This window comes from Aphelocoma coerulescens, unplaced genomic scaffold (assembly GCF_041296385.1).
Source record: "Aphelocoma coerulescens isolate FSJ_1873_10779 unplaced genomic scaffold, UR_Acoe_1.0 HiC_scaffold_73, whole genome shotgun sequence".
NCBI lineage: Eukaryota > Metazoa > Chordata > Aves > Passeriformes > Corvidae > Aphelocoma > Aphelocoma coerulescens.
This window is the reverse complement of record NW_027184060.1, coordinates 90,994-117,532: the sequence shown is the minus strand read 5'-3', so window position 1 is coordinate 117,532 and position 26,539 is coordinate 90,994. Positions and strand designations below refer to the sequence as shown.

The 26,539-nt window shown below is 49.5% G+C and overlaps 1 protein-coding gene across 3 annotated transcripts; it reads right to left on the bottom strand.

Annotated features, from left to right (window-relative positions):
• Positions 1-640: 640 nt before the first annotated feature.
• LOC138102362 (transmembrane protease serine 9-like) lies at positions 641-26,539 on the bottom strand. 3 transcript variants are annotated; one of them, XM_069000049.1, is made up of 20 exons: positions 26,469-26,539; positions 20,507-20,641; positions 15,773-15,924; positions 13,869-13,996; positions 13,383-13,450; positions 12,777-12,955; positions 11,614-11,655; positions 10,477-10,648; positions 9,977-10,251; positions 9,653-9,789; positions 8,139-8,454; positions 7,149-7,320; positions 5,419-5,690; positions 4,580-4,716; positions 3,741-4,098; positions 3,536-3,652; positions 2,732-2,903; positions 2,152-2,417; positions 1,483-1,619; positions 641-997 (listed from the first exon to the last, which is right to left on the bottom strand). In XM_069000049.1, exons 3-20 carry the CDS (start codon positions 15,894-15,896, stop codon positions 836-838), a joined length of 3,234 nt encoding a protein of 1,077 aa, XP_068856150.1. In that variant the 5' UTR covers positions 15,897-15,924; positions 20,507-20,641; positions 26,469-26,539; the 3' UTR covers positions 641-835. The 3 variants fall into 3 exon arrangements, with proteins under 3 accessions (XP_068856150.1, XP_068856152.1, XP_068856151.1); XM_069000051.1 differs by having other exon boundaries at positions 2,152-2,300; XM_069000050.1 differs by having other exon boundaries at positions 12,777-12,952.

The following is a 26,539-nucleotide window of genomic DNA, read 5'->3' as shown; positions in this document are numbered from 1 at the left end:
TGCAGCAGTTCTTGTGAACAAAGTTGTCTACATGTCTTATGCTGGCTGGTGGGACCTGACAAGTATACTTGGCACCACTATCTCAGCAATTTAAATTTTTCCGACCTATCTTAGGTAGACAATGGTCTCTGTGGCCATGCCTTAATCTTTGCTAGTTCCACCACCTGTTACCTAATGCAAAGGAGCTGCAGGGGGCTGTGTGAGAAGCCTGTCCTAATACTCTAGTACCGATGAGGGCCTGTGCAGTCTAAATTCCTAATTGTTCTAGTCCTGCATTCTCTTGGGATCAAATGGTGAGCCAGGAGGTCATCACTGAGCTCTCCAGTACCGTGCACTAATTGGAAACAGCATCACACCCTTCCCAAAAGCCACTGCACAGCACAGCTCCATCAAGACAGTGAGATCTGAAGCTTCTGCAAGGGCATAACTTTGCGCTGGGGTGAAGTTCACGAGTCTGTTGGCATGGCTTTGGGATGACAGCTCACAGGCAGAGGTCAGCCAAATTCCATGAATCTTTGGCAGATGTTTCCGGCACCCATCCAGCTAGAAAGGTCATGTTTTAATGCACAGTATGTTTGGCCAGGTCTTAAGATGGGACAGGCCTCATTTATTTATAGAAAATGTCTAGAATTTGTACCTTTCTATGCAAAGCAGTTATCAAATGCCTTGGTGTCACAACCACCGGTTCACACAAAACTGGCATTTGCTTAATACCTGCAAGGCCATCTTCACCCCTTTGCAACATCAGAAAAATGTACAATAGCTGAGGGGTTAGTTCATCCTCTGGCAGTTACTCCTCTCATTCGTCACCTTCCCTGAGTGGTGAAATGCAGTTTCAGAGCTTGAGGTTCTGCGCAATCCAGCCCTGGACAGCTGTGACTTTGGTGTAGACACCAGGGAAGTATGGCCTGGCACAGCCATAGCCCCAGCTTGTGATTCCTGCTAGAAACCACTTCCCTGAGGGTTCTTTACATGCCAGGGGCCCACCTGCATCGCCCTGCAGAGAGAGGAAAAGGATCCAGTATCAAGCCACAGGCAGTGCAGCTCCCCCAGCTGTGAAATGTTCTTTCTCTCTGGGTCATGGGCATTTGCCGTCCTGTTCCCCACTTCCCCAGGAGCCTCATTCTAAGCTGGAGGACTGCTCAGTGATGTACCTGTATGAACAATCTGAGACTGGGGTTCTGGAACATAGAAGAGTGTGTTTGGAGGTCCAATAGGGTTATGGAATAGGCTCCGTGGTATCCCTGTGGTCTCTCGCTTAGCATTACCTCTCTGTGTTTCCCTGACCTGTCACAGGTTGGTGGGGCAAGCAGCATGAGGTGTGTGCAGGATGGATGTGGATAGAAGCAGCAGCCAGCTGATGGATGAACAGACAGCTGAGCTAGGGGAGGCAGGGCAGGGCCCTCCTGAGAGAATATAGCCTAGGGATTTGGCACGACCTTGCTCTGTCCCAAGCACAGCATTTGCTGCTCTTGCACTCACTGAACAGCTGTCGACGGTGCCCTGTGGGAAACCAGCACACAGCATCCTGCTGCTGATCTGGACAGGGTAGAACTTTTTGCAGTCCTGGTCTCCGATCATGTTCACTGCTGCTTTTTGCAGATGCTTTGACATGAGACCTGAGGAGACAAGTATTGCTGTTAGCTGGCTGAAGAGCACATGAGAAATAGCAGCATGTGAAGAAGTGGGGTCCCTGCAGCCTTACTTGCTTGCCAGAGGGAGAGACCTGCTCTGGGTGAGTGAATCAGGCCTGGTTCAGCAGAGCAAACACAGGAAGGTCCCTTGGGTGTGTAGTTTGTCAGGCAGTTTGACTGACCAGACACAAATGGTATTGGGGTGGTCCTCGTACTGCAGGAGCACAGCTGGAGCAGCTGCTGTGGGGGTGGGGAGCACAGTGGCTGGCATGTAGGAAGCTTGCCAAGGCTCCAGGAGGGCAGAGGTGTGACCAAATGGAGGATTAGAATGCATGGTAGCCGGGGAGGAGATGATGGTGACACCAGGCCTTGCCCAGCTTGTTATCCTCTGCAGCATATGGCCTGGGATGGGAGTGCTTGGTGTGGGAACTGTAGATGTTTGGGCTTGCTGTGTTGTAGTGTAAGGTGGCATTGAGCTTAGCCATCATGGATGTGGGAGGGCCCTCTCAGCCAGTACCTCCTTCCTTTGTGGAGCCCCAGCCTGTGATGAAGCATCTGGCCCCTTCATGGAAGATGTGAGAATTGTCTGGGAGGCATATAGGTCTGATGGTGCTGCTGAACGTGACAGGTGTGCTCAGTTCCAGTAGTGCCACGTCATAGTCTAGGCTGTAGACGTTGTAAAAAGGGTGTTTGTAGATACGGAATATTTTCTCCATTTTGCCATCGATGCCACTCAGGAAGGGTGTTCCTAGAAAGGCCACCCACATTTTGGGGTCACCGTAACTGCAGAAAGACAGCAAACCTGGCTGTTAGGACCGTAGCCTCACAAGGAGGGCCATCCCTCTACTTGTGGGGCTGGCCACACCTTGGGAAGTCAGGACCCCTGTCTCCAGAACAGTGGGTAGACTCAGGCTTTGCTCCACTCGTTCCTCTTCACACTTACCTGTAGGGCCATATCTCTGATAGGGGGTGTGTGCTTCCTGCAGGGCACAGCATCCCAGCCAGGGTGCTGGACTGCGAGGCAGGGGGAAGGGCAGGTGGGCTGATGGGACTGAGGCCAAGAGCCAGCTGGCTTAACTAGCTCATCTCAGACTTACATGTCAAAGCAGTGAGCTGCAGAGAGCAGCCACCGGTCAGCAATGAGGACAGCCCCACACTTGTGCTCCTTCCGCCGAAGCCAGAGACTGACTTGCCAGGGCCATTCTCCTCGAGCCGCGCTGCTGCCACCCACGATCTTGCTGAAGGCCAGAGCAGTTGTTAAGCCACAGTCTGGAACAGAGGAAGAAGCACCGTGGTTTTAAGTAACCTTAAATGAAAGGAATGACTGCCTGCCTTCCATAACCTGTGCTGTGGGACAACCTTCTAGGAGAGCATGTACATGTGATGAATTCAGTTCCCCCAGCTGAGGCAAGGCTTGACAGACAGAATATATTGTGCGGACTTGTTATCGCAGATCACACCTTCCAGGGATGTGGTATGTGAGGAGTGGATATTTGGATGGACTGGCTGAGCTGTCACATGGCAAGGAATGTGCAGCCCAAAGAGCAGTCCCAGGGTTGACAAGACACTTTCTGGGTTGCCATGTTGTGCAGAGCTGTCTTGCCACTCTGGGCTACCAGACTGACTGGCCAGAAGCCCAATGTGCTGGGAAATAGGTTCTGGTGTCTGTAGCACAGTAGAAGAGGCCACACTTTCTGGCAGTAAGTTTGGATCTGGGTCATCCAGCTTTATCTTGTTTTAGGCTCTGGCAGAGCAAGTATGATCCGGGCCACAGTGGGCTGGTCCAGGCCCCCAGTGTCTGGGCCCAAGACAGCTGGTGTGAATATGGTGGGTGCCACTGTGGAGTCTGGGTCATGTAGAGCACAGCTGGCAGCAGCCAGGGGCTGCAGAGGAGAACTCACCGCAGTTGCGCTCGTCAAAGCCATTGCTGCAGTCCACAACACCGTCACATTCAGGATTTTCTTTTCCAATACACACCTTGCTGGAGCACTTGAAAGTGAGGCTGGTACAAGGCACCACTGGAAGGCAATAACCCATGGCCTGCTCAGTACCCTCTGTGCTGGAAGCATCCTACCAACATGTCAACGCATCAGTTACCAGTTTTACCTGGAGTTTGGGTGGGCTTGGCAGTCTCGGTTGTTCTCAGAGCTGTGGAGGTTTCACTGGCGGTTGTGCTCATCTTTTTTCCCAGGGTGGTTCTGCTGGCTGGACTTGCAGCCATTGTGCTGGGCTGGATAAAAATGGCTGTGGTAGAAGTTCTAGGAATGGCTGAACTGGAAGGGATGCTTGTGCCAGTGTTGGGCAACTGGGAGATGGTGTCCAGGATCCAGTCTGTGAACTTCGTAATTCTGGAGTACACACCAGGTCTCATAGCCTGGGCACAACCAAATCCCCAGCTCACAATGCCAGCAAGGTAAAACACTCCTGGGGTCACCTCACAGGCCAAGGGCCCACCTGAATCTCCCTGCAGAAGAAGCAAGACAATGGCTGCTCAGTCCAATCAGCTCTGCCCCTCAGTCACACCAGAAGGACTTAACTACCCCCAGCTCTTCTTTCTCCAGCCCTGTGGGTCTGTCACGCAGTGTGTATGCAGGGCATGAGTGTGCAGAGGTTGAAGTTAGGGTCAGTGGCTCAACCTGGCTCCTGTCAGCACCTTTCCACAGCTGCCACCAACTGCCACTGACTCACTGCCACCAGAGATCTGCTTCGTCCAGGATTTGTCTGGCCAGACAGAATGGTGGGATGTCATTCTCAACTTGGTGGAGCTTTATTTACTTTTCTAAATCTCCCAAGTAGTGGGCTGAGGTTTTTTTGTGCTCAGGTACATGGGAATTACACAGCTGGGTTACAGCAGCTCAGTAAATATTTCACAGGTATCTGCTGAAGGCAGAGCTAGCCCAGCTTTCTAGAACAATCTAGAGAGTAGAGAAATACCACACTTTTACCTGGCACGAGTCTACCATCCCCTCCATGAAGCCAGCACAGATCATTCGGTCAGTGAGGGAGAAGTTGTAGAGGAAGTTGCAGGTGTTCTGTTCTATGATGCCCACAGATGCTTTCTGCAGGATCTCAGGCTTGGTGTCTGCATGAAAACCACAGAATTAGTGAGTGCAGCAGAGGGAAGGAACTAGTGGCTTTTAGACTGACTCAACATGTACTTTGGGAAAACAGGTCTAATCCCACATGGGAATTGAGTCCTATATAACCTGTTTTCTCAGCGGCCCTGAAGCTTGTGGCTCACCCCAGGGTGCAGTTTAGTCTGTGTTAAGGATTCTGCATGCAGCTTGTGTCCCGTGGTCCTGAGAGCTTGTGAGCTTCTTGTCAGCTGGACTTCCTTGGTAGCACATGTGCCCCTCTCAGGCCTTCTCCCTATAGCAGGACCTTTGCTTACGCTGATTGCTTGGAACATCTCTGTGCCTGAGAGTGGCTGCTGTGGCTGGCCTACTGTCCTGCCAGAGCTGCAGCAGGCTCTGAGGCAAGCGCCTGGCACTTGCTTAGCATGGTAGAGCTACTGAGGGCAGTCCAGGAGGTTTCTCCTGGTTCCCACCAAGCTGCTCTCTCTATTTCCTTGTTTGCTGGTGACTCCTAGGTAACTGTGGTTTAAGGTAGTGCTCTGTGTGCCTTTGTTCTTGCTTATCCTTGTGTTTCTGTCAGTTCCTCACGGTCCCTGTTACTGACCCCTGTCCTATACGTTCCCAGGACTGTGGGTCACAGTGACATGGACTTTGCTGCTCAGGGTATCACTGCTCCAAGGCAAATCAGCAGGTAATGCATTACTGCTTACCATTCCCTTCCTGGAGGTCACCCCATCCAGAAATGAGGCATTTCTTGCCAACAGGAAACTTCTGCACAGCAAATGGGAGGCACACAGGCTGTATGTATTTGTTGAAGACAAGAGGTCTTGCCAGTTCAAGTACAGCCACATCAAAGTCCAGGATCATGGGGTTGAAGAGGGGATGCGGGATCACTCTTGTTACATTGACTTTCACTGCATTCTCGTCTGTTCCATTTAGTGATGTTGTTCCCACGTAGGCTTCAATCTCTTCTGGAACTGTCCTGCAAATGCATAAACCTAAATGTGCATACTCACACACTTATGCCTGGCATGAATTCTGACATTGAAATTGCAGACAGCTTTACATGATCAGCACACAGCACAGCAGCCCAGCTAAGTCAGGCCCAAAGAACTGTTTCCAGCAGTGGCACCTCTTGGATATTACCTGAAGAGAAAGTAAACATGCAATAACAATCCTCTCTTAATCTCCAGAAATCTTTGATTTCAGGAGTGTTCTGGCACACAGGTGGTGTCTCTGTATTCAGTAGGTCTTGCTGGATTCTTTGGTTTTATTTGGAATTTTCTAAAGTTGTGTTTTATTCTTTTTTTTTAACCCTAGGTGAATTTTTAATATTCAGTTTAATGACATTTATTAAAAACTGCTTCCTTTTGATTGTTTTCCACCTGCTCTTGGTGGTTATTTGCTATCTTAAAAAGACAGTCAAAAGGCATTCCCTAAATTCTTTGTACCCTTAATTATTGTACAGTCCCATCAAACACTGTCTTCCCACCAGTTGTTTTTTTTCCCAGGTCTAGTCTGATCTATTTTGTTGTGCTTGTTATGATGCTGCTCCACACCCAGCTCATCCCTGAGCCTTGTGTGCACATTCACACAGTGAGTGTTACTCTTGCCCTCCCTGTGATGTTGGAGCAGTCGGTGTGCTGTGCATTACCAGCAACATCCTGCTCATCTCCCTTGTTTTTACTGCATTCCTGTGCTCATTAACTGTCCCTGCCACAGGACTGCTGCTCTCAGGGCAATATCCACACGTTTCTGACCTCTTGTTTTGAATTGCAACAGCTGATGGAGACTCATCCTCATTCACAGACAGCACTGCTGGTTTTGGTGTGTGCCTCATTTCACCCTTGTCTACCTTGCATTTCACTTGCTGCTTTGTTGCCCATCTGTTGCCTACATGAGGTTGTCTTAAAATCCTTCAGAGTTAGTCACCCACCTTTTCTGCCTCCAGGAATTTATTCTTGACAAGCATTATCTTCTTGGTACTCATTTCTTTATCTAGGCTACTTATAAATCTGAGCTTGGGCTCTTGCAGTTTAGCAGAAATATGCAGGATTGAACTGACCATTTTCCCTTTACCAGCTGACCACATGTCTCTATTTCATATATTCCAGACAATTTTTAAGGTTAAATTTATTAAAGAAACTCTCTTGTTTCTTTAATAAATTTATTGTCTTGTAATCTTGTTTCTTGCACCTTTTTCCACTCCTCTTAGATGTGTTGTCCTTGCTCCCTGCTCAGGCTGCTTTAACCTTTCTCTGCCTCATTCCAAGCTCCCCACAAACTCCTTTTACTGTGAACGTCTAGTTAGCAAAAATTAATGTCCCACATGTGTTCTTGATTTCCATTTCTTGACTCCAGTGCCTCACTGTGGATTTGGCTGCACAGCTCTGTGCCGGTGGGCAGGTGAGCTGGAGCAGGGGCAGGGATGGACTCTTACTCATTGAAGCAGTGAGCTGCTGACAGCAGCCAGTGGTCCCCAATGATGGTGGCTCCGCAGAAATGTCTTGAGTCTTCTTTCAGGCTGACTTGCCAAGGGATCTCTCCTCTGGAAGCATCTGTTCCTCCCACAATCTTGCTGGGTTTAGAGAACCCAGGTCGTCCTCCACACTCTGAACAAAAGTCAAAGTAGGACTTGTGAGTATTCCTCACAAGAATAGCAGAAGACAAGCAAGGGGAGACTTTGCTCTCTAACCAGTTAGCCTTAGCAGGGACAGGTCAGGGCTGAGGTGTGAGATATCTACCCAAGCCCTGCCAGCTGATAGTGGCAGTGCCTGATGGTGGCCATGTACAGCTTTCACACAAGCTGCTGTTCTGCATCTTGCTCTTGGAAAGTCATCAATCCTGGGCCCTTCTTGAAGGCAGAGTAATCAGCAGCTCTGTGCCTCTTAGCCTTGCCATTCCAGATAAAATATTAATTCTAGATTTAGAAAAATACCCTTCATCTGCATCTCCCTGCAAAGCTGCTGGGAGGGTTCCTTGGAGTGGACAGGTCATCCTGCAGACACATGGCCTCCTTCCCTTCAGGGAGAGATGCATGGCTGCTGTGAAGGGGCAGCCATCAGTTTTGAACTGCTGGGAGTTCCTCAGGTGGCAAGCAAAAGTAAGCGACCAACAGATTAAATACTGTCAGATGCTGCTGTGCCTCAGTGACCTGTTCTGGCCCTGCCAGAGCAGACCAGTTACACAGGCAAGATTACACAGACAGTCACATAAGCAAAGGAGCGCATGGAACTGCAGAGGTACTGAGTGACTTTGCCAGGCTGCTCTGGACTGAGCCAGGGCAGCCCTATAGTGTCACTTGTGCCTTAGCATTTAGGCAGAGTTGTGTGGCTCACCCTACAGAAGTTCAGCAGAGGAGCAAACCTGATGTTTGGACCTGTACCTGTCACTCTGCCTGCCAAAATGCACTCGTTGTGGGTGCTCATACCTTGTGGTCTTGCTGCAGTCACTGGCCTGCTGGCAGCTGGGGCTGGTGAGGTGGTAGGGGTTGCTCCGGTGATGGTGTTGACCTCTTCAGCGCTGACCATGTTACTGTTAGTACTGAAGTGTACTGGAGGGACAGTATGGGCTATGGAGGTAGGGAAGGCAGAAATAGCATCCAAGATCCAGTCTCTGAGTTTGGTAACACGTGTGTAAACCCCAGGCCGCCTGGCTTCAGCACATCCAATACCCCAACTCACAATTCCTGCCAGGAAAAACCTGCCAGATGGTTCTTGGCAAACCAGGGGCCCACCAGAGTCACCCTGCAAGAAAAGCCAGATGGTGAGATCTCCCTGGGGGTGCACTGAGCTTGCCCTGGCCACCCTCAGCATCCCTCTGCCAGCTGGGGTCTCTCTGTCCCTGTGTATCCTAACTCACTTCATATTTGCTCCAACCTAGTGATGAGTGGAGCATTTCTGTGCTGGCCTTTGGGTGTTCCTCCATGTGGGAACACTGTCCTGCTGTTATGCAGTAGCCTTGTGCCCTTTATATGCCAGAAGAACAAAGGACACCATCTGTAAAATCTAGGATTTAGCATTTCTACTGCTTTAATAATTTGTTAAACCTCATAAAGGTTAATCCTAGAAGCTTGTACACAGCCAGATGATGGGTGTTCATTGCCTGATACACAGCCCAGGGACACCACGTTAATGTTTGCATCAGCTTTTCTTGATTTGGTCTATGGTTCCCTGGTCAATTCTTGGTTACTGTGGGGCCCTGTGACTATCACTGATGGACACGTGGTGTCTGTGAAGCTGGTAATGCCTTCTGGGGATAAGATTGCTCTAGACCAGTAATGAATAACTGGATGGGTCATGCTCATCACCCAACCTTGAATCTTCCATTCTTGGCCCCTTCTCTGGTGTTTGTGCTGTATTTGGTGCAGAAATATGAAGCACTACCACCAGAAAAGTGCAGTTTTGTTTAGCTGGTTTCTGTTGAATGGTTCTGCCAAACCACAGAGACAGACCTAGAAATCACAGTCCTCCTCACACATCACAGTTCTCCTCTCTCCATACTATGAAAGGCAGGCCTGTCACCAGCTGATCACTTGCAGTTCCAGGTTGGATAAAGGCTAAGTAAAAAACCACTGTTGGTCACCAAAACTGCTGTGTATGTTTTAGTTTCCACTGCTGTCCTGTGCCTATCTGGATTTTGATCTGAAGACATGTGTGGAACATTGGTATGGCCAGCCCTGATGACAGCTCAGGAAGAAAAGTAGTTAATTAGCTGAAAGAGCCCCTTAAACAACAGTGCCCTGCTCTAAGCAGTAGAGAACATATCCTCATTTGTGTCCCCTGCAGTCATTGATCTGTGCTTGTGTCCAAAGCAGGGCCTCAAACATCAAGGGGAAACAGTGACCATAGTGTCAGTTCTGCTTCTTCAAGTGTCATTTGGTGCATACTGGGAGGGAAAAGCCTTGTGCAGGCAGCTGTGCCATCTTCTCTGGGCAAAGCTTACCTGGCAGGAGTCGACTTTCCCCTCCAGGTAGCCAGCACACATCATTCTGTCTGTGAGAGCATGGCTGTAGAGACTGGAACATAGGTTCTGGTCCAGGAGCTCCACTGTTGCTTTCTGCAGGAACTCAGGTTTCACCACTGAACGAGAAAGACGTGAGAAAGCTCAAACTGTGAGCTCAGTGCAGGGAGCCCTGCACAGGATCAGCAGCTCAGGGTACAGCCCACCCCGGCTGGCCAGAGCAAGGTCCAAGTTCCCTTCCCCGATGCCTCCTGCCCTGCTCACACCCCAGCATGTCTCCTCTGCTGGCTGCCATGCTTTGCTTACAGAAATCCTCCTTGAGGTAGCCCCAGCCAGAGATAAGGCACTTCTTGCTGGTGGGGAAGTGATGGCCAGCATCTGGCAGGCACACAGGCTGGATGTACTTAGTGAAGGTCACAGGTCTCTTCAGCTCCAGCACAGCCACATCATAGTCAGCTGTGTCAGCGTTGTAAGAGGGGTGTGGGATGATCTGTGAAATATCCATTTTCACTGCACTGCTGTCAGAGCCTCTGAGGGAGGTGGTCCCTGTGTAAGCTGCCCACATGGCTGGGTCCTGAAACCTGGAGGAGACACAGTGCGGGCCATGTGAGCCTGCAGCCACAACACTGTCCTGCAAACCCAAGCTGCCTCCTGCCCATCCTGCCCATCCTGCCATCCACTCCAGGAGTGATGGAAACTCCTCATTCTCCCCGTGATGGGGCAGAGTGGTGCAGTGGGAGCTTGAGCAGATATGGCAGCTTTTGGAATGGGGATGGAGGGTGGAAGGTGGAGTGACTAAAACTTACTCAGTAAAGCAGTGAGCAGCAGACACCAGCCACTTCTCTGTGAGGATTGCAGCACCACAAAAGTGCTCATTGTTCTCTCGCAGGCTGACTTGCCATGGGAACTCTCCTCTGGACGCCTCTGAGCCTCCAACTATCCTGCTGGCAGTCTGCATGGCAGGGCGACTCCCACAGTCTGAAAGGGAGGAGAAAGCCAGTGCATCAGGATCCTGCCACTGCACCCCAGCAACACGTTCTTGGGGGCAAGTGGGAAAAGCTGCTTCAGCTTGTGTGTGCTGCTGCATATGCTCAAACAGCAGGATGGTACCTGGGATGTCACAGGGCAGCTATTAACCTGCAGGCTTGGAAAGAGCACTGCAAAGCACTGGCCCACCACAGCATCCTCCCTGAAACTCTTCTAGGGCGAGAAACTGTAGAGCAGCATCCTGACTAGTATGACGAGCTCAGCTACTGCCTCATGATCAGCTTCCAGCAGCTCATGGGCATGTGGCTCTTGTCCATTGTGCCAACCCACCAGGAAGGTGGATCTTGTCACAACCCATCACAGCTGGTGAGACCAAGGTGTTTCCAGGGCAGTTTCCCTTTCTTGATGCAGCCATTTACTATTGGCTTGAAAAGTCATGCCGTATCCTTGGCTCTCTTCAGTGCCTGAGAGCCAATGGTGTCCCACCTGTCAAGGTCTGCAGCAGTGGGTTGTGGCTGGCCCCCATGTCCAGGAGACCTGCTTTGAGAGATTCAGCACAGCCCCTTCCATCAGAGGCATCAGCTGTTTGGCTTTCTTTTCACATACTGGATGTTGGGAGCAAGTGACTGCCTGTGTCTCAGGGGCAGCTCCCTGGGGACAGCGAGGCTTTACTCACTCATGTCTTCTGCAGTCCACACAGCAACTCTCCCCTGGCTTCCCCAGGGGCAACCACCACCGTATCCTTGTCATTCTGCTCCCTGTCTGGGCCAGAGTCCCTGCAGGATGGTGCTGGGAGCAGAGCTGCAGCTTGTTTTGAGCTTGCAGGGCCCTGGGCCATCAGGCTATGAACAAGATGGGGCCCAAGCACCTTTTGTATCTGGATCCAGGCTGCTGGTGAGGAAGAGGAGGAGGAGGCTGCAGAGTGCAGGTGACCCTTCCTGCTGCCTGGCTCTTACCTGACTTCAGTCCAGGTCTGTGGGGAGAAACCTTGTTGGGACCTGAGACAAAGAGGAAGGAATCAGGATCAGCAAGGGCAGCCCAGCCCCGGCTCCTGGAGCTGTGTTCCTGGGCTGGGGCTGCCACAGGCTTTGCTGCATCTTCCTCTCCCGCCAAGCTCTCTCTTTGCCAACCCATGGCCAGTGTGAGGCAGGGCCAAGGTCCCTGCTGGGGACCCATGCTCTGCCATGGGGCAGGGGAGGAGCAACCCCCTACAGCCCTGCAGGCTTTGGGGTGACTCCACATGCAGAGGGAAATTCCCAAAAGCTGTGGCAGTGAGCTGCCTCTCAGGAGCAGACTCTGGGGCTGAAGCTATGCAAGGCTGTTTGCCTAAAGCCAAGGGGACTCTAGGCACCTTCCATCTGGGCAGCACAAGGCTCCCAAAGATCCAGGGATCCTGCCCACTGTGGCAGAGGGTGTGGAGGGAGCTGCAGAGGGGCCCACACCTTCTTGTTTCCCAGGCACATGTTTTTTTAAATTGGCTGGACCTGAAGTCCTACGGTCACACACAACTCCACAGTCACAGAAGGAAAGGAGAATTTCTTATCAGGTGGTTTCAGAGAGTAATTCAAGTATGAGAAATAGCAACCTGAGCTGTAGTTATTGCTACAGCTCTGAGGGCTGCTGTGCACAGGTAGGTACAGACAACCCAGCAATTAACCTCCTGGAGCTTCATCCCCTGTCCCTCAGAATGGTTCCAGGTGCTGCAAGAAAAGCCAAAGCAGTTGCAATTTCTGCTTTAGGTTCTGTTGTTGCTGTGGCCCCTCAAGCTGCTCTTGCAGGGCAGAGCAGCAGGACAGCAGTAGTGTTGGAGGGGTATTTGGGGACCCCACAAATGTCTGTTAAGCAGCAGCCAAGATCTAGGCTGGTTTCTGCTGCTGTCTGGTGAAGCTGGAGCAGCTGGGAGCCAGGCAGACCTTTTTATTGGTTTGCTGGGTGCCTGGCAGCACCCCCATTTCTAACACTGCTGCTGGGCATGAAGCCTTGACTGGATATCCAGAGCTGAAGCCCTGCAGCAGTTTGGCTGAGACATATGGTGGCTTAGCTGTGTGAGCTTGGGTGCCAGCAGCCCCGGCACAGGGCACCCTGCTCTGCTTGCCTGGCAGTGGCAGGAGGGCCATACCTGTGAGAGAAGCTGAGGAGATGGTCCCGTAGGCAGCCAGGGAGAGCCCCTGCTTGTGCAGGGCAGCCGCCAGCCCATGCCTGAGAGCTTCCTCCTCCAAGGTAGAGCTCAGGGGTTGGGAATCCTGGGGAGTGAAGAGGAGGCGGAAATGGACGATCACACTGGAGTTTCCGTTCCTACTGGGAGACAGAGAATTAACGGGGACCTTGGCTTCATGATCAGTACAAGGGACAGGTTCCTGTGCTAGTCTACAGGGAACTCAAAGGAAACAAACCCTATTCTCAGTAATTTGACTCTTAATAATTTAAGGTTTCTCTGGAGTTGTGCTCTGTGTTGAAGTGGTCATTTGAATTCTTTTTTCCTTTGGCCCAAAGCTGTGGTTGAACAAAATTGTTTTCCTCTGCCTTTCTGACTGCATTTCCAAATGAAAGAATCCAGAACATTGTTGCAATCCCAGATGAAAATCCAGCCTTGACCAAAAACCAGTTTTTCTTTGTACTAGCTTTGAACAAGAGCACAGGTGTGAGTTCACCTTCCTGGTGAGGCTTGTCAGAATGCCCTGAAACATGAGCTGCAGGGTCTGCAGAGATAGCTGCCTACACTCACCTGTAGCCCAGGATGGTGCAACCGGTGCAACTCCAGTCCAGCTGGGATTCTTGGAGACTGGACAGAAACTGCAAAGCAGAGAGTGATGGTCACACACTGGACCCCCAAGGAGGTGGGAATAGATGATACCTGGGATTTTGTTGGAATCTGGAGCTGTTGATGCATGGTCTTTTGCCTCTGCAGGCAGCAGAAGCACCCATGTCCAGCTCATGTGTAACCTCTTTCCCACCCTGGCTTTAGGGCACCCTTTTTTTGTGCCTTCTTACCTCATTTGCAAGGAACAGGCCTGAACACACATTTCCCACTCCACAAATGTCTCTCAGGGCCCTGACAAGGCCTCTCGAAGTGCAGTTCAGCCCCACAGTCACAAACCCTGCTGACGTTTAAGAAGTCCTAGTTTTCCTCCTGCACTTGGCAAACAGATTCTGCTGGTGCTACCACCACAGTATTTCACAAGTCTTTTTCAGAAGGCCCAGATCAACTCACCAGCCTCTCAAGAGCAGGTGTCAGCACCCTATAGTAGTCCGAGTTCTCCATCTGTAAGCTGCTGTTGAATATGATTCCTTGCAGCTCCACTGTGTGCTCAAAGCTGGCCTCTCCAGCGGAATGGCAGGCTGCCAGAGAGGGAAGGTCTGTCAGAGGCAGCTTTCCTCACTGCTTTGCAACATGAATCTCATCATGTCCTTTAAACCCCCTGTTTTTAGCAACTTGACTGTCCCTGACCATCCCAGCTGCCTCAGGGGTGCCCCATAACTGAACTGGGATACCCTGCACATGTGCAGTAATAGCATTTTGCAGTGAACTTGTTTGAACTTGAAAATAGTGGATTTTTGTCAAGCCTGAGACAGATATTCATGAACAGATGGATACAGCCTGGCAACGTGAGGTTGGCGGCAGGAACAGCCTCGGTAAAGTTCTGCTGGATACTGAAGCCAGCTCAGAAGCTGTGACTGTAAAGGTGGGATCTGTCACTCATGTCATACTGGGGTCTTCACCAGGGTGCTGGCCTGAGGTGGCATCTGGCCATGGGGCAGCAGAAGCAGCAGGACAGAGGTGGGAGAGGGAAGGAGATGGTGGTCATGCTCTGGAGTGGGACAGTCAAACAGGCAGTGATCAGTGACTGCAAGTGGTTGTGATAGAAAATGGCAGAGGCAGCAAGGTCCAGTGACAAGAAATTTCAAAGTCACAGGGAGAGATTAGAGGATAGAATCATAGTATCATGGAATTGTTTTGGTTGGAAAAGACCTCTGAGATCATCGTGTCCAATCATTCCACCAGCACTGCCAAGGCCACCACTAACCCATGTCCCCAAGTGCCACATCCACATGTTTCTTAAATCACTGCAGGGATGGGGATTCCACCACTGCTCTGGGCAACCTGTGCCAGGGCTGGACAGTCCTTTCAGTGAAGATATTTTCCCAATATCCAATCTTAAACTCCCCTGGAAGAACTTGAGGCTGTTTTCTCCTGTCCTGTCCCTTGTTCCCTGGTAGCAGAGCCTGACCCCCACCTGGCTGCACCCTCCTGTCAGGGAGTTGTAGAGAGTGAGAAGGTCTCCTCTGTGCCTCCTTTTCTCCAGCCTGAGCCCCTCCAGCTCCCTCAGCTGCTCCTCATCAGATTTGTGCTCCAGACCCTCCGCCAGCTCTGTTCCTTTCACTGGACATGCTACAGCCCTTCGATGACTTTCTCGTCATGAGGGGCCTAAAATTGAACCCAGGATGTGAAATGCCTCACCAGTGCCCAGCACAGGGGGACGGTCACTGCCCTGGTCCTGCTGGCCACACTATTGCTTCAGCAGATCAACATCCCACCCAGCTTGGGGCTGACTGAGGGTGCCCTTGATCCCCTAATCCAGATCATTGAAAAAGGTATTAAACAGGGCTGGCCCCAAAGTGGCCCTGAGGAACACCACTGGTCACCAGTCTCCAGGTGGATGGGACTCCATTCACCACCACTCTCTGGGCCTGGTCATTCAGCCAGTTTTTACCCATTGAAGAGCACACCCATCCAAGCCATAAGCAGCCAGTTTCTTCAAGAAAATGTTTATGGGAACTGGTGCCAAAGGCTTTACTGAAGTTGAGGTAGGCCAGATTCAGAGCCTTTCCCTCATCCACTAGGCAGGTCATCTTGTTGTAGAAGGACATCAGACTGGTCAAGGAGAAAAGGAATAGAGCATATGTATCATGAGGCACTGAAGACAAAGTGCTCCAAACTCACATATTGAGAACATGAGCTGACTACAGCCCTTGCAGTTTTTGTGCATACATGCAGAAAGGTGTCTGCACTTTGTCCTCAGTAGGAGGATTTTGAGGATTTTTGCTATAAGCAGTGCAGACCACTTCTCTTTTGGAGCTGATAAACTGAAAGAATGCACCTGGCTGCACACTCACCCAGCAGGATCCCCAGGCAAAGGGCTGTTGCGCTGCCCGCCACGGCAGCAGCAGCGGTTACCTTCCAGCAGCAGGCCCCCAGTCTCCTTCTCTGGGTGCCTTGCCCTGGCTTTATCTGGTCCATGCTTTCAGAGCAGCTCTACAGATGGGTTCTGTGATTAAAAAGAAGAGGAGGAAAATGACAAGACTGGGATGAAATCTGTCATGCCAGCTAAGGTTACCCCAGGATATTCCCACTTATTCTACACCTCTCATGTCTCTTCACAGCGCCAGACTAGAGTCAAGCTCAACAGGGTCTTCTTTCCCTGCTGATTCCGCCAAGCCCGTTCCCTTGGCTGTGGTTTTGCTGGATAGTAGGTAGGGACAGTGGGAATCTCGTTCATCTGTTCATGCGCATCACTAATTAGATGACGAGGCATTTGGCTACTAAATAAACATATAAAATTACACGTTTCTTTTCCAGGTTAAGTAAGGGTGCCACATCCACCTAGTTCAAACTGAAAAATTTAGACCCAAATATGGGTGATGGGCAACACAGTATGAGTGAAAGAACAGACCCTTCCCATGTGTCCAACCCACTGTCCAAGCGATGTCAACAGCCAAGATATATTTTACTAAGCGGGTACAGTTGAACAGGCTTTGCTAGCGAACATATGTACAATACCAACAGAGGAGAGGAGCCCCTGGGCAGTCTTCTCTCGCCTTGTCTTAGAGAGACCTAGGGCCAACAGCAACTCAGAATTTTTATCGTGTCACTTCCCCCGTGCTCCTATGGGAAAGCCCATGAATTCAATGTCTGCTGCATTCATAAGGTCTCGAATCTGAGAAGGCACTGATATTTCCTAGCCTTCTCAACAGCAGCATCCTTCAGTGATGGGTTAGAGTGCTCATATCGAACTGTCATGTCAACCACGAATGCCTTTCCTTCTTTAACGAAGATCAAATCAGGTTTCTACAGTTCATTGTCATCGTCCCTTATATGCGGTTCCTGGAACACAGTCAATTCTCTCTCTTAGTTTCATGGCTAAGGGTCTCACAGATGGAGTTGTGTCTCTTGGTCCTGGTATCCAGAGTAACTGGACAGGTCCCGATTATGTGGGCAGATATCTCATAATCAGCACCGCAATGTCTGCAAGATCTAACACAGTCATCATGCCTACCCCTGGCCAGGAACTCTTTTGTGGGGTAGACGTTAGCCCTCAGTTGCAGCGCAGTTATCAACTTCCTGTGAGGTAGGCCTCTATACCATGTTCACCATCCATTACTGATGTTGTCATTCTCAAAGTTCTCAATATGTGGCCTTGGGCAACCAGTTGTTAAACTCTCTGCCAATTACAAGGTCTCGGGTAGTGGACTTTGGGAATGGGAGCCTCCCATTCAGATATATTCTCACCACCACCGTCAAGACTTTCTGACATTGGAATAGGCTCCCAAATCAGCAGGATGGACTTTTTCTCACCCCTGGCTCACATCCATAATTTCTCATGTAACAGTTCCAGATGTTCCCCTCTCAAAAACATTACCAAAGCCACATCTGAAGACTGAGCCAATCTGTGCAGTCTTCGCACTTGTATGCTTGGAATAAGCACCGCCAGTTTGATGATACCTAGTCCACCATCCTTACAACTCGAATACAAGGTGGCATCACACGTATTTGGTGGAAGGTGAAGCCACTCCTTGACTGAAGTTCTAACTAATGGGTCAAGGGATTCGAGGAGCCCAGCTCCTACCTCGGTGCGGTCAGCCAGATGTACCAATGTTGGGATGGTATACATCTTCAGTATATTGACTTTCTGAAGAGGTTTGAGTGGTGAATCACCAATCCGATGGAGCCAATCCTCCATTTTCTCAGATAAACCTGAATCAGCAAAACCAGTCCAGGGGTTGACCCTTATGCCAAGATATTTCTCAGTGCATTGCCACAAGAAGGGAAAGGGTAGATACACACTGTGTCCTCTGAATATACCCCAGGCTGCAGTCAGGAGATTCAAGTTGTAGGACCTGAGCACTTTAACCATAGTGGCTCCTCCCTGCCTGGTTCCCCTTCTCTGTCTTCCTAGGAGGCCACCACTGAGTGGTGGTGTCCAATGTGTTCATGCTCACAATGGCTATGGCTGATGTGAGCATGAACCAGCCTGATGCCTGCATCTCCATGTTCTGCACAGGCTCTGGATGAATGCTTAGCCAGTGTCCCAGGAGCACAGAACCTGCCCAGCAGCACCCTGTACCTGCTCTTCAGGAGGCAGTAACACAGGCCTGCTTAGCAGCAGGGTTTCAAGGTCCTACTGCCCACAATGCCAGGGTGAACAGGTACCTCAGCTCTTAGCAAGGGCCGAGTAGCAAGGGGCTTGACATCTTGGCTTGCTCCTTGTGTCTTAGACATCACCCCTCATGAAGATCCTAAACCCAGCCAGTGTCACTAGGGGATGCTTTGGTGCTGCTCAGGAGTCATGGAGCTGCAGTAACAGGCAGAACAGTTGAGCTGTAAAGTTCAACATTTATCTCAGAGTAATCTTAGAGGTCTGCAAACACGACTAGAGTGCAGTCACATCCTTAAACATGAAACTGCAGTCTGAATAGACAGCTGTGGAGAGAGACCTGCCTGGGAATCTGGCTCGTGAATGGACCAGAGCTAATTGGCATTGAAATCATCAGAAATCATTGTCTGCTCCTGCTGGACCGTTCTGACCTGGCTATGGAAGTCTTGGCATTAGGCTACTTGTATCCCCAAGGTGCATGTTATATAGATTAAAACTCTCTAAGTAATAAACCTCACCCTCAACAAAACAGTTGTTTATGAGGCAGATTCCAGGATGAGGTTTCATATAGCCCAATGCTATTCCATATTTTTTGCAGGAATTCTGGATGAATTATAAAATCACGGTGGCAAAGCCCACTACAGCATTTAGCTGAGAGCTCCCAATGCATAGTAATGCAGAGCAATTAGTATGTTCTTTGATTGTAGCTATGCTACCCTGATGAGCAGATTCTCCTTCCCTGTGGCCAGCACTGGCACTGGTGCTTCTAGTATTTTACCTCAAGTGGTCCTGCAAAAGAAGCAAAGCCCCTTCACATCACCTTTCCTGCCTCCACCTTTTCCTGGCCTTTGCTAGACTGGTTTCAATATGTCAATTCTTTTCCATGCACTGAAGATGCCCAGATGGGATATGGTGCTCCAAGTGTGAATTCAAAAATGCCAAAAATAGAAACATCTATCTTGGGGGGGTTTTTTTGTCAGCAGTCTTGCTAGTACAAGCCAGACTGTATTTGGCCTTTATTTGCACATCATCAACAATTGGGTATCACTAGGAATGAAACCAGCCTGGAATATCCATTGTTATTCTATCATTCAGACAGCCTAGTATCTGCAGCAAGCTTGATGAGACAAGGAAGGACACTGATTTCCTGTAGTCCTAAAATGTAATAAATTACTGGATTATTATTTCTCCATCACAGGCAGGAAGAAGACACACAATCTTTCTGTTCCAGCTGGCAGGCTAAAGTTGCCTCAGAAAAATTGTGTGGTCAGAGTGGAAATCCACAGAAGTCCAACCTTCTTGGCCAAGGGTCCAGAGCTCAGCTTCAGAGTGCGTTTTTTGAGGACTCAACCTCTAACTTGGGAAACTCAGATTTACAGGAGACACCAGAAAAGCCTTGCCAAGGCACTATTACCTCTCAAACTTACTCTGGCTTGATATCAACAGCGTCAAGAGTATTAAACCCTCAACAGGTCTTCCTTCCTCTGTTCCAAAATCTGTCCTGCTGAGGAACATCTCACCTGGTTGCTTCCTGTCCACTCAGACGGTGCTGTGAGAGGTTGGGCTGCCGCAGCATCGATTCACTACTGCTGTAAATCAGACTGTGACTTCAGAGAAGCTGCAGAGGAACAGCCTTTTCTAATGTAAATGCATCCAGCAATGAAAGGAAGAGGGGAGGAAAGGCACACAGGGAGAAGCAGCTCCCTGTTTCAGAAGAGCTTTTCAGTGTTTTCCAAGAGGCGTCAGCAGCTCTTTAAAATGAAGCTTCTAGATAACAGATTTTAAAAGATCACTTCCTTTGTGAGTCAACAGAGAGAAAGGGGAGAGGAAGGGAGGGTCTGTCCAAGATGCCTCTTTTTTTCTAGCAGACATCCAAATATTCTTTTCCAGTTGTAACTGAGCCTGGCACAGATCAGCGCTGTGGCCCCTGGGTTCTGCTAATAATATCTCTGACAATTCAGCTCTGGTTAAGGTGATGCCTTGGGTTTTAACTTTTATATTTTTCAAATCCTGTACTGCCCAGTGTGTAACTCTGAAGTTTCTTGTAGCCGGTTCACTTCTGCTCTCTCATGCCAGGCAGACATAACAAAGCCTCTCCAGGCCTGCTCTTCAAGGACACCCAGACTGTCCTAGGCCCAAAAAGTATAAACCAAAAGCCTCTAAAGGGGGGGGGGCGGGGGGGAAGCTTGGGGAAGACACATCATTAACTGAGGCTTTAACTGGAGGATTAACCCTGATATGCAAATGAACCAAACCTATAAAAGTGCGAAGAACTCGTGACCTGTTGTCCACCTTGGGGTCCATCTTGGCAGTAGCCTCTGGCTCCCCAGGGTGTATCTTTGAAGGCCTTTCCAATAAATACCTTTATTCCCTTATTCCTGTCTAGTCTCTGTTTTTTAGGTGGCCACTTCAGGCATCAAAGGGGAGACAAGTAGGGAACTTTTTTTCCAGTGGTCCTTGTGACCTGAATACATACAGATGAGGGGTCCCTCCTTTGGTAGGATTTGGAGTCACCGTCTCTCTTGCAGTGTGCTGAATGTGGGCACTCAGGAATCTAGTCCAGGTGTGCTGACCAGTGCAACAATGGACTTCAAAGGTAGGACAAATGCATCTGAGAAAAAAATAAACATTGCAGACAAAATTGGCTCTGGCTGGTTGTTTTTCTGACAATACAATCTTAGCTGCATGTAGAAGTCATATTACAATCAAAGGTACTTGGAACCCCAGAAAGAAGCTCGTATTAGTGACTGCAGAGGCATTTTAACTGGAAAAAATAGAGTGTTTAGAGAAACTTTCTACTTCCCAAAAGAATCAAAACTTGTCTTTGTTCTCCCTTTTAGTATAAGGAAAGTTTATTTTCTTTTGGTGTCAGTGGTGTGAGTTAAAAAGAGTTGAAAGGATGTGTAAATGGAAAGCCCATTTTGCAAGAGCAAAATAGAGATTGTAATTTTTTTTTGCTGAAAGATAGTAAGGATCATCTATAAATGCATAGTGGAGATCTGTAGCAAGAAGCTATACGCAGTGAAAAATATTGTGGCATAAAATCAGTTGAGCAAAAAGTAAATTTTGCTAGTGGGGGAGAAATTAGGAGAGTATTAACAGTCATGAGTTTCCAGTAGTAATATTGAGAAGTAAAAGCACATTTATGGTTTTTTGTCAGCTTATAAATTGTGAGTGGTTATAAAATATGATGCCCTTGAGAGTGGGATGTGGGGAACTCTGACCTAAGAGCGTCCTCTCAGTCCAGTCTCAGTGGGGTGTCTTTTCACTGTTACATTTTAGCAGAGAAGGCACCTCTGATGTGCAGCAGAGAGGCAGCAAGCGCGGTCCTGCAGGCTGCCACCATCTCTGGCTGTCCCTGAGGATCTGCCGCGGGGCTGGGTGGTGGCTACCGCCACTGCTCTGCTGCTGCTTGGCAGCCCAGGGTTTCTCTTCTCCACAGAAGTCTGAATTTTGCTCTAGGGCAGCCTCGAGCCATTCCATAGGATTTCCTTGGAAGATGGATTTTATTTCTCAGCTGGTTCAAGTAGGGAAATTGTAAAATATAAAGTGATGTGGTAAAAATATTCCTTTACCCAATTAGCCAAACTGTCACTAACACCCACTCTTGTAGTCAAAGAGGACAAATAGCATGTGTGTGTGATCTCACATGTGTGTGTGTGAGAACATGCATGTGCAGCATGTGGGGGGAATATCACCTTCAGGAGCAAAAGGGGGAAAGGCAGGGCCACGAGAGAGGCACCCTGGTTGTTTGTCCATGCACTGGGCACAGACCCAGGCTCACCGTGGCAGGTGTCTCTCCAGCTCAGGTGATCCCATGCCATACACACCTGTAGGACTGGCCCAGAGCACGGCGCTCTCCAGCACAAATTGTGCTGGCTCCTGTTTTCAGGTAGAAACTGTCTTCTTGCAAAATGCCACAGCTCCTGAGTCTGAAGCACAATGGTGACCTCCCAGTACCGTGCTGGTTGCTGCCCAGCAAAAGGGCTGGTTTTCTTCATTTACCTCCACATACCCTGGACTTCTTTCTTCCAGTATTTGATACTTCTCTTCCTTCACCTCACTGTGTCTTCCTCTTCATTTTTTCACCTCCTGAGGCCTTTTCTTCTGCCTTCCTACCCCTCTCCAGTCTCTCTCCCTTCAGAATAGGAGGGTTGGCATGCCAATCTTGCACTGCACTGCCCTAGGCTCACTCCTGCTCTTCTCCAACTTCTCCCATTCCCAGTCTGCCAGCCCCTACCAGCAGCCTTCGACTACAGGGACACAAGCTGAGATGCCCCGCTCTGAACTGTTGGCCAGAGGAAAGAAAGACAGGAAACAGTGGTACCCGTTTTTTCAAAAGTCGGCTTCATTTACAGACAACAAATGTGAAGAAACCCTGATATCCCCCAAGGGATAATGCAAGGAAACCACCCCCCACCCCCACCCAACCCCCTGACAGTGAGTCTGGGTTGCTCTGGGGTCTCTGTGCTGCATTTCTGTATTCTAGCATGCTGGGTTTCTCCCACACTGTGATTATAAAGGGCAGCCAATATGCTGCAACCATTTGAATAACCAAGTGTTAATAAAGTATTTGCTTCATCCCATAGTGGGGTAGTGTGGCTCTTAACACAACAATACTGTGTCTACTGAACCTTCAGACACAGGGGTTGTAAAACTCATTGTGACCTGTAAATGTTCACGCAGACAGAGCTTTTGCAAAATGATGGCACAGGTATGAAAAATATGCCACTTGCTCAAGGCAGACCACAAGCTCAGCAGCAGATCTGCCTGCAGTCTCAGCAATTAATGAGCCTGCAGCCAAAGGCAAGTTTTATCACCAAGGCAAGACTTGTGGCACTTCAGAGGGGGAATACAGCAGATGCAGAATATTTCTCCAGATGGAGAAATATTTCTATTCTGCCCAAAAGCAGAAAGCAGACTCCAATATGCCTCACTTGGTAGGTTCACCATCCAAAATCACAGCCACCAAAACAACAAACCATATCTATGTCACCAAACCATGAGTCTGAGCAGGAGAGAAGATGGTCATTTGCTGTAAGTGAAATCAGAAGCATGACCAGAGGAGATAGATGTGGGTGTGCAAACAGATCTGCTGGCAGAGCAAGGCAGTGGGAACAGCCGACCTCAAATATCTCCATTAAAATGGGGTCAAGCCTTATGATTTTTCCTTACAGCTGGGGATTTGGTTGTATTGAAATGAGGCTCAGAACTTGTGGCAACAGCTACTGAGAAGGGTAGAATGCTTTCATAGGGGGGTGGATTTATAACCAGTGGTATCTATTGGGCGGTGGGGTAGTGCGAGGACATGTCAGTCTGGAGAGGCCAAAAACTTCCTGCCAGTTCCTCCTTATGGCTCAAGGGTGTCCCACAGCCACTCTCTGAGTAGGGCTCCAGAGAAAGGAGTGTTGGAACTTATTCCAACACTGTTGTTTCCTGCTTAGCCCATATATTTCCCCTTAAGCCTTCTGATGAGATGATCTTATGTCATGAAAAAGAAGCCCATGCAGGGACAGCAGCAGCTGGTTGAACAGATACAGGACAGAGCTCAGCATCAAAGGCAAACCATCCCATGACCAGCAGATACAGGTTTGGCTACGTGATCTTTTTTTGTGTGACATGAGCTTCACCTACCATGACACTGGTTCCCTGGATCACCCAACACTGTATTTCTCTAATCCTTTTGATTTAACCCATCTCCAGTTTCTGTAATGGATGTATAGAGCATGTCCATGTCCCCATCTCTCTGTAGGTTAACACTTAGAGGAGGTTGTGCTGCATTTGAAAGGCTAGACCCTACTTTCAAGCAGAAAGAAACTCTTGTGACGTAAGAGACTGCAGATTGAGCTGAGGACACCTCTTGTTATTAAGCTGAGTGAAAAGCCCTGACACTGCAAGCCCCCAGACCATGCACAGCCTGCAAGTGAATGAATCTGAAAGTCCCTGCCACTCAGATCAGTGAGGATCCCGTGTCCCTGCTCACCTGCAGCACTCATCATGGAGGTGCATCTGGTTCAGCTGTAGTCCTGCTTTCAGCAAGCCAAATGACACTGTGCCAGCCTTGTTTATTGTCCCTCTTGATCTACAAATGTCTCTCAATTTACAAGTAAGAAGATCCTCTCCCTGCCTGCCAGCTCAGCAGTCTCAGCTGGGGCATGACAGACAAGCTGAGCTTCCCAGTGCTCGTATTATCACTGGTAACAAAGACTCTAACATCACTTCCACCTTGGAGACACTCAGCCCTGAGCTCTCCCTCTGCTAACAAAGTACTGGGCAGATTTGTACCTGCAATTACTTCTTAAACTTGTAGCCATGGATTACACAATAAAATAAAGGCAGCTTCCTCCCCCCTACCCCCAACTGTGCTGGCTTGAAAACTCAGTGCAGATAGTAAATACTGAATACACATAGGGAGTATCCAGTAAGCCAGGAAGTCCATGTTTGTCCGGTTGCTTTCCACAATAGGAGCACTATATAATTTGATACTTTTCAGCTTATGAATGGCCAAGAAAAACTCACATGCTTAACTCATGTCATTTCCTTCACTGACATTCACTCACCTCCCTTGAACACTGTCTGGCCCTGTGCAGAGGCTGTGGGAGAAATCTTGGTCCCAGTGAAGCTAATGGACATACTGGCACCAGAGGTTCCTGGAGGAACAGGGGCTAAAGTAGAGGTCTTCATTTTGCAAATAATCACATTTTATTCTTTCTTACCAGCTTACATACATTAGAAAAAATGTGTAAATTACATTTTTACCTAGCTTCAGCTGTTATTACAGATTGTCAGGTAGGCATTAGTATTCATGGACACAAAACCCCCAAGCTACCCTGAAATCAGTTACCTGCAATGGATGCTCCCTCAAAGGAAGAACTCACCCAGAGAAACCAGCCAGTGATTAAAGATATCAGCCAAGCAGTGAACTCACAGCGCCTGAACCCATGAGAGGCCGCGGAGTGAAACTGTGCGTGTATCGATAGGGGATAGTGTGGCATGCTAAACTCCAGCGCGGATGCTGTGTGGCCATGCACAGCTTTGGCCAGACCCCTGCCTGAGGAGACGATGCCCGGGCAGAGGCCGCAGGACTCTGGCACACACGGGCTGCTCAAGCCCTGCCCCGGGCGGCTCTGCCTTGTTTGACACCTCGGGCCTCCCTCAAGCAGGACACGGGCTGTGCCGGAGCTCTTTGCAGGGCAGCCTCAGGGCTGGAAGACAAGTGGGTGTGAAAGCAGCGTGACTCTCGAGCCCTTCCCGTCCACCGCGGGAACAAAGAACCATTCAGCTACAGAAACATTTATTTAAGCTCAAATAATGAGGCTATTTCAAGCCCATAGAGGTTGCTCATAAGAGTTGTCCCGTGCCGAGGTCTAAGCTGCCCACTGCCACGGCTGTTTCGCTCTCGTATTTCCTACAGTGATAATGTTGCTTGTTTCAGCATTTAGGTCTGCATTACTGCTGAAGTTGCACTTTTTGTTTTCCATCACGTACCCTGAGCTTTCTTTCTAGAATATTTCCTAATTTGTTATAGCTTTCAAATAATATAGACCATTCTCTGCATTTGGTTTCCAAAGTGTTTAAGAAACTAAGATGTTTCTCTTAACCAGTACTTTCAGAGAAGAGTCTAGAGGTCGCTTTTGACCAAGGCTCATCCATTAGGTCCCACATGCGGTGGTTGAACCCACACTGGTTAACAGGCAAAGGATGAAACGTGCTACAGAAACACAGCTGCGGGGCACAACTGGCAGAAGGGTCAAACTTCCACAGACATTCAATGGGGAGCCCATTTCTGTAGCCAGTGGGTTCCTTTGCTGCAGAACGAATCCCCTCCAGCACTACCCACCCGTTTGCACAAAGTGCTCCCAACCTCCCCTGAATCACGTTAAGAGTTACATGGAATCGAAAAGCACTAAAAAGCTCTCCAGCATTACGTAAGGAAAGCTGCTTAGCCATCAGCGACTAAAAGAAAGCACGGAATTTGTTTCCATCTATTACTTTCAATAAAAGGTGAGTTGAGCTGTTTTCCCCACAGACAATAAATTCAGAAACAGGCCGTTTCCTCAGAGCCAGCAAACCGCGAGGGATTTCCCCAAGCATGGGGGAAAATCCAGCGTGGAGAAGCAGTTTCAAACTCCTGCTTGTCTGAAAATCTGCAGGTGCAGGCAGCAAACCTGTCTGACCCTGATGAAGAAGCAAGGAGCAAGAGCAGAAGGAGGTGGTGAAGAAGGAGGAGGAGAAGGAGGAGGAGGAGGACTGCCCGAGCCCCAGCCCCAGCCGGGCAGGAGGGATCGCGCTGGGCCGTGGGGCCGCGTGGCGAGGAGCATCCACGGGTGGGTGCAGCTGTCGGGAAAGGTGCAGGTTTTTCTCTTCCCATCCGAGCCAAGAAACCCCGGCACCTCGAAGAAAGTAAAAAGGGCTCATAAGAAGGAGCAGGGACTCACCTGCTTTGCTTTTCCCGCTGCCGCCAGGTGCCTTCCCCGGCAGCTTCTCCCCAAGCGGAGCCGCCCCGAGC

Bases quoted from the DNA above. Each gene is read 5' to 3' on its own strand.
- LOC138102362 (XM_069000049.1), bottom strand. From the start codon at position 15,896: ATGGACCAGATAAAGCCAGGGCAAGGCACCCAGAGAAGGAGACTGGGG. The intron at 4,099-4,579 runs GTAAAAGTGTGG...CTTCTTCTGCAG, and splicing joins GGATGGTAGACTCGTGCCAG to GGAGATTCAGGTGGGCCCTT. The intron at 998-1,482 runs GTGAGTGCAAGA...CTCTCTCTGCAG, and splicing joins GCACCGTCGACAGCTGTTCA to GGCGATGCAGGTGGGCCCCT.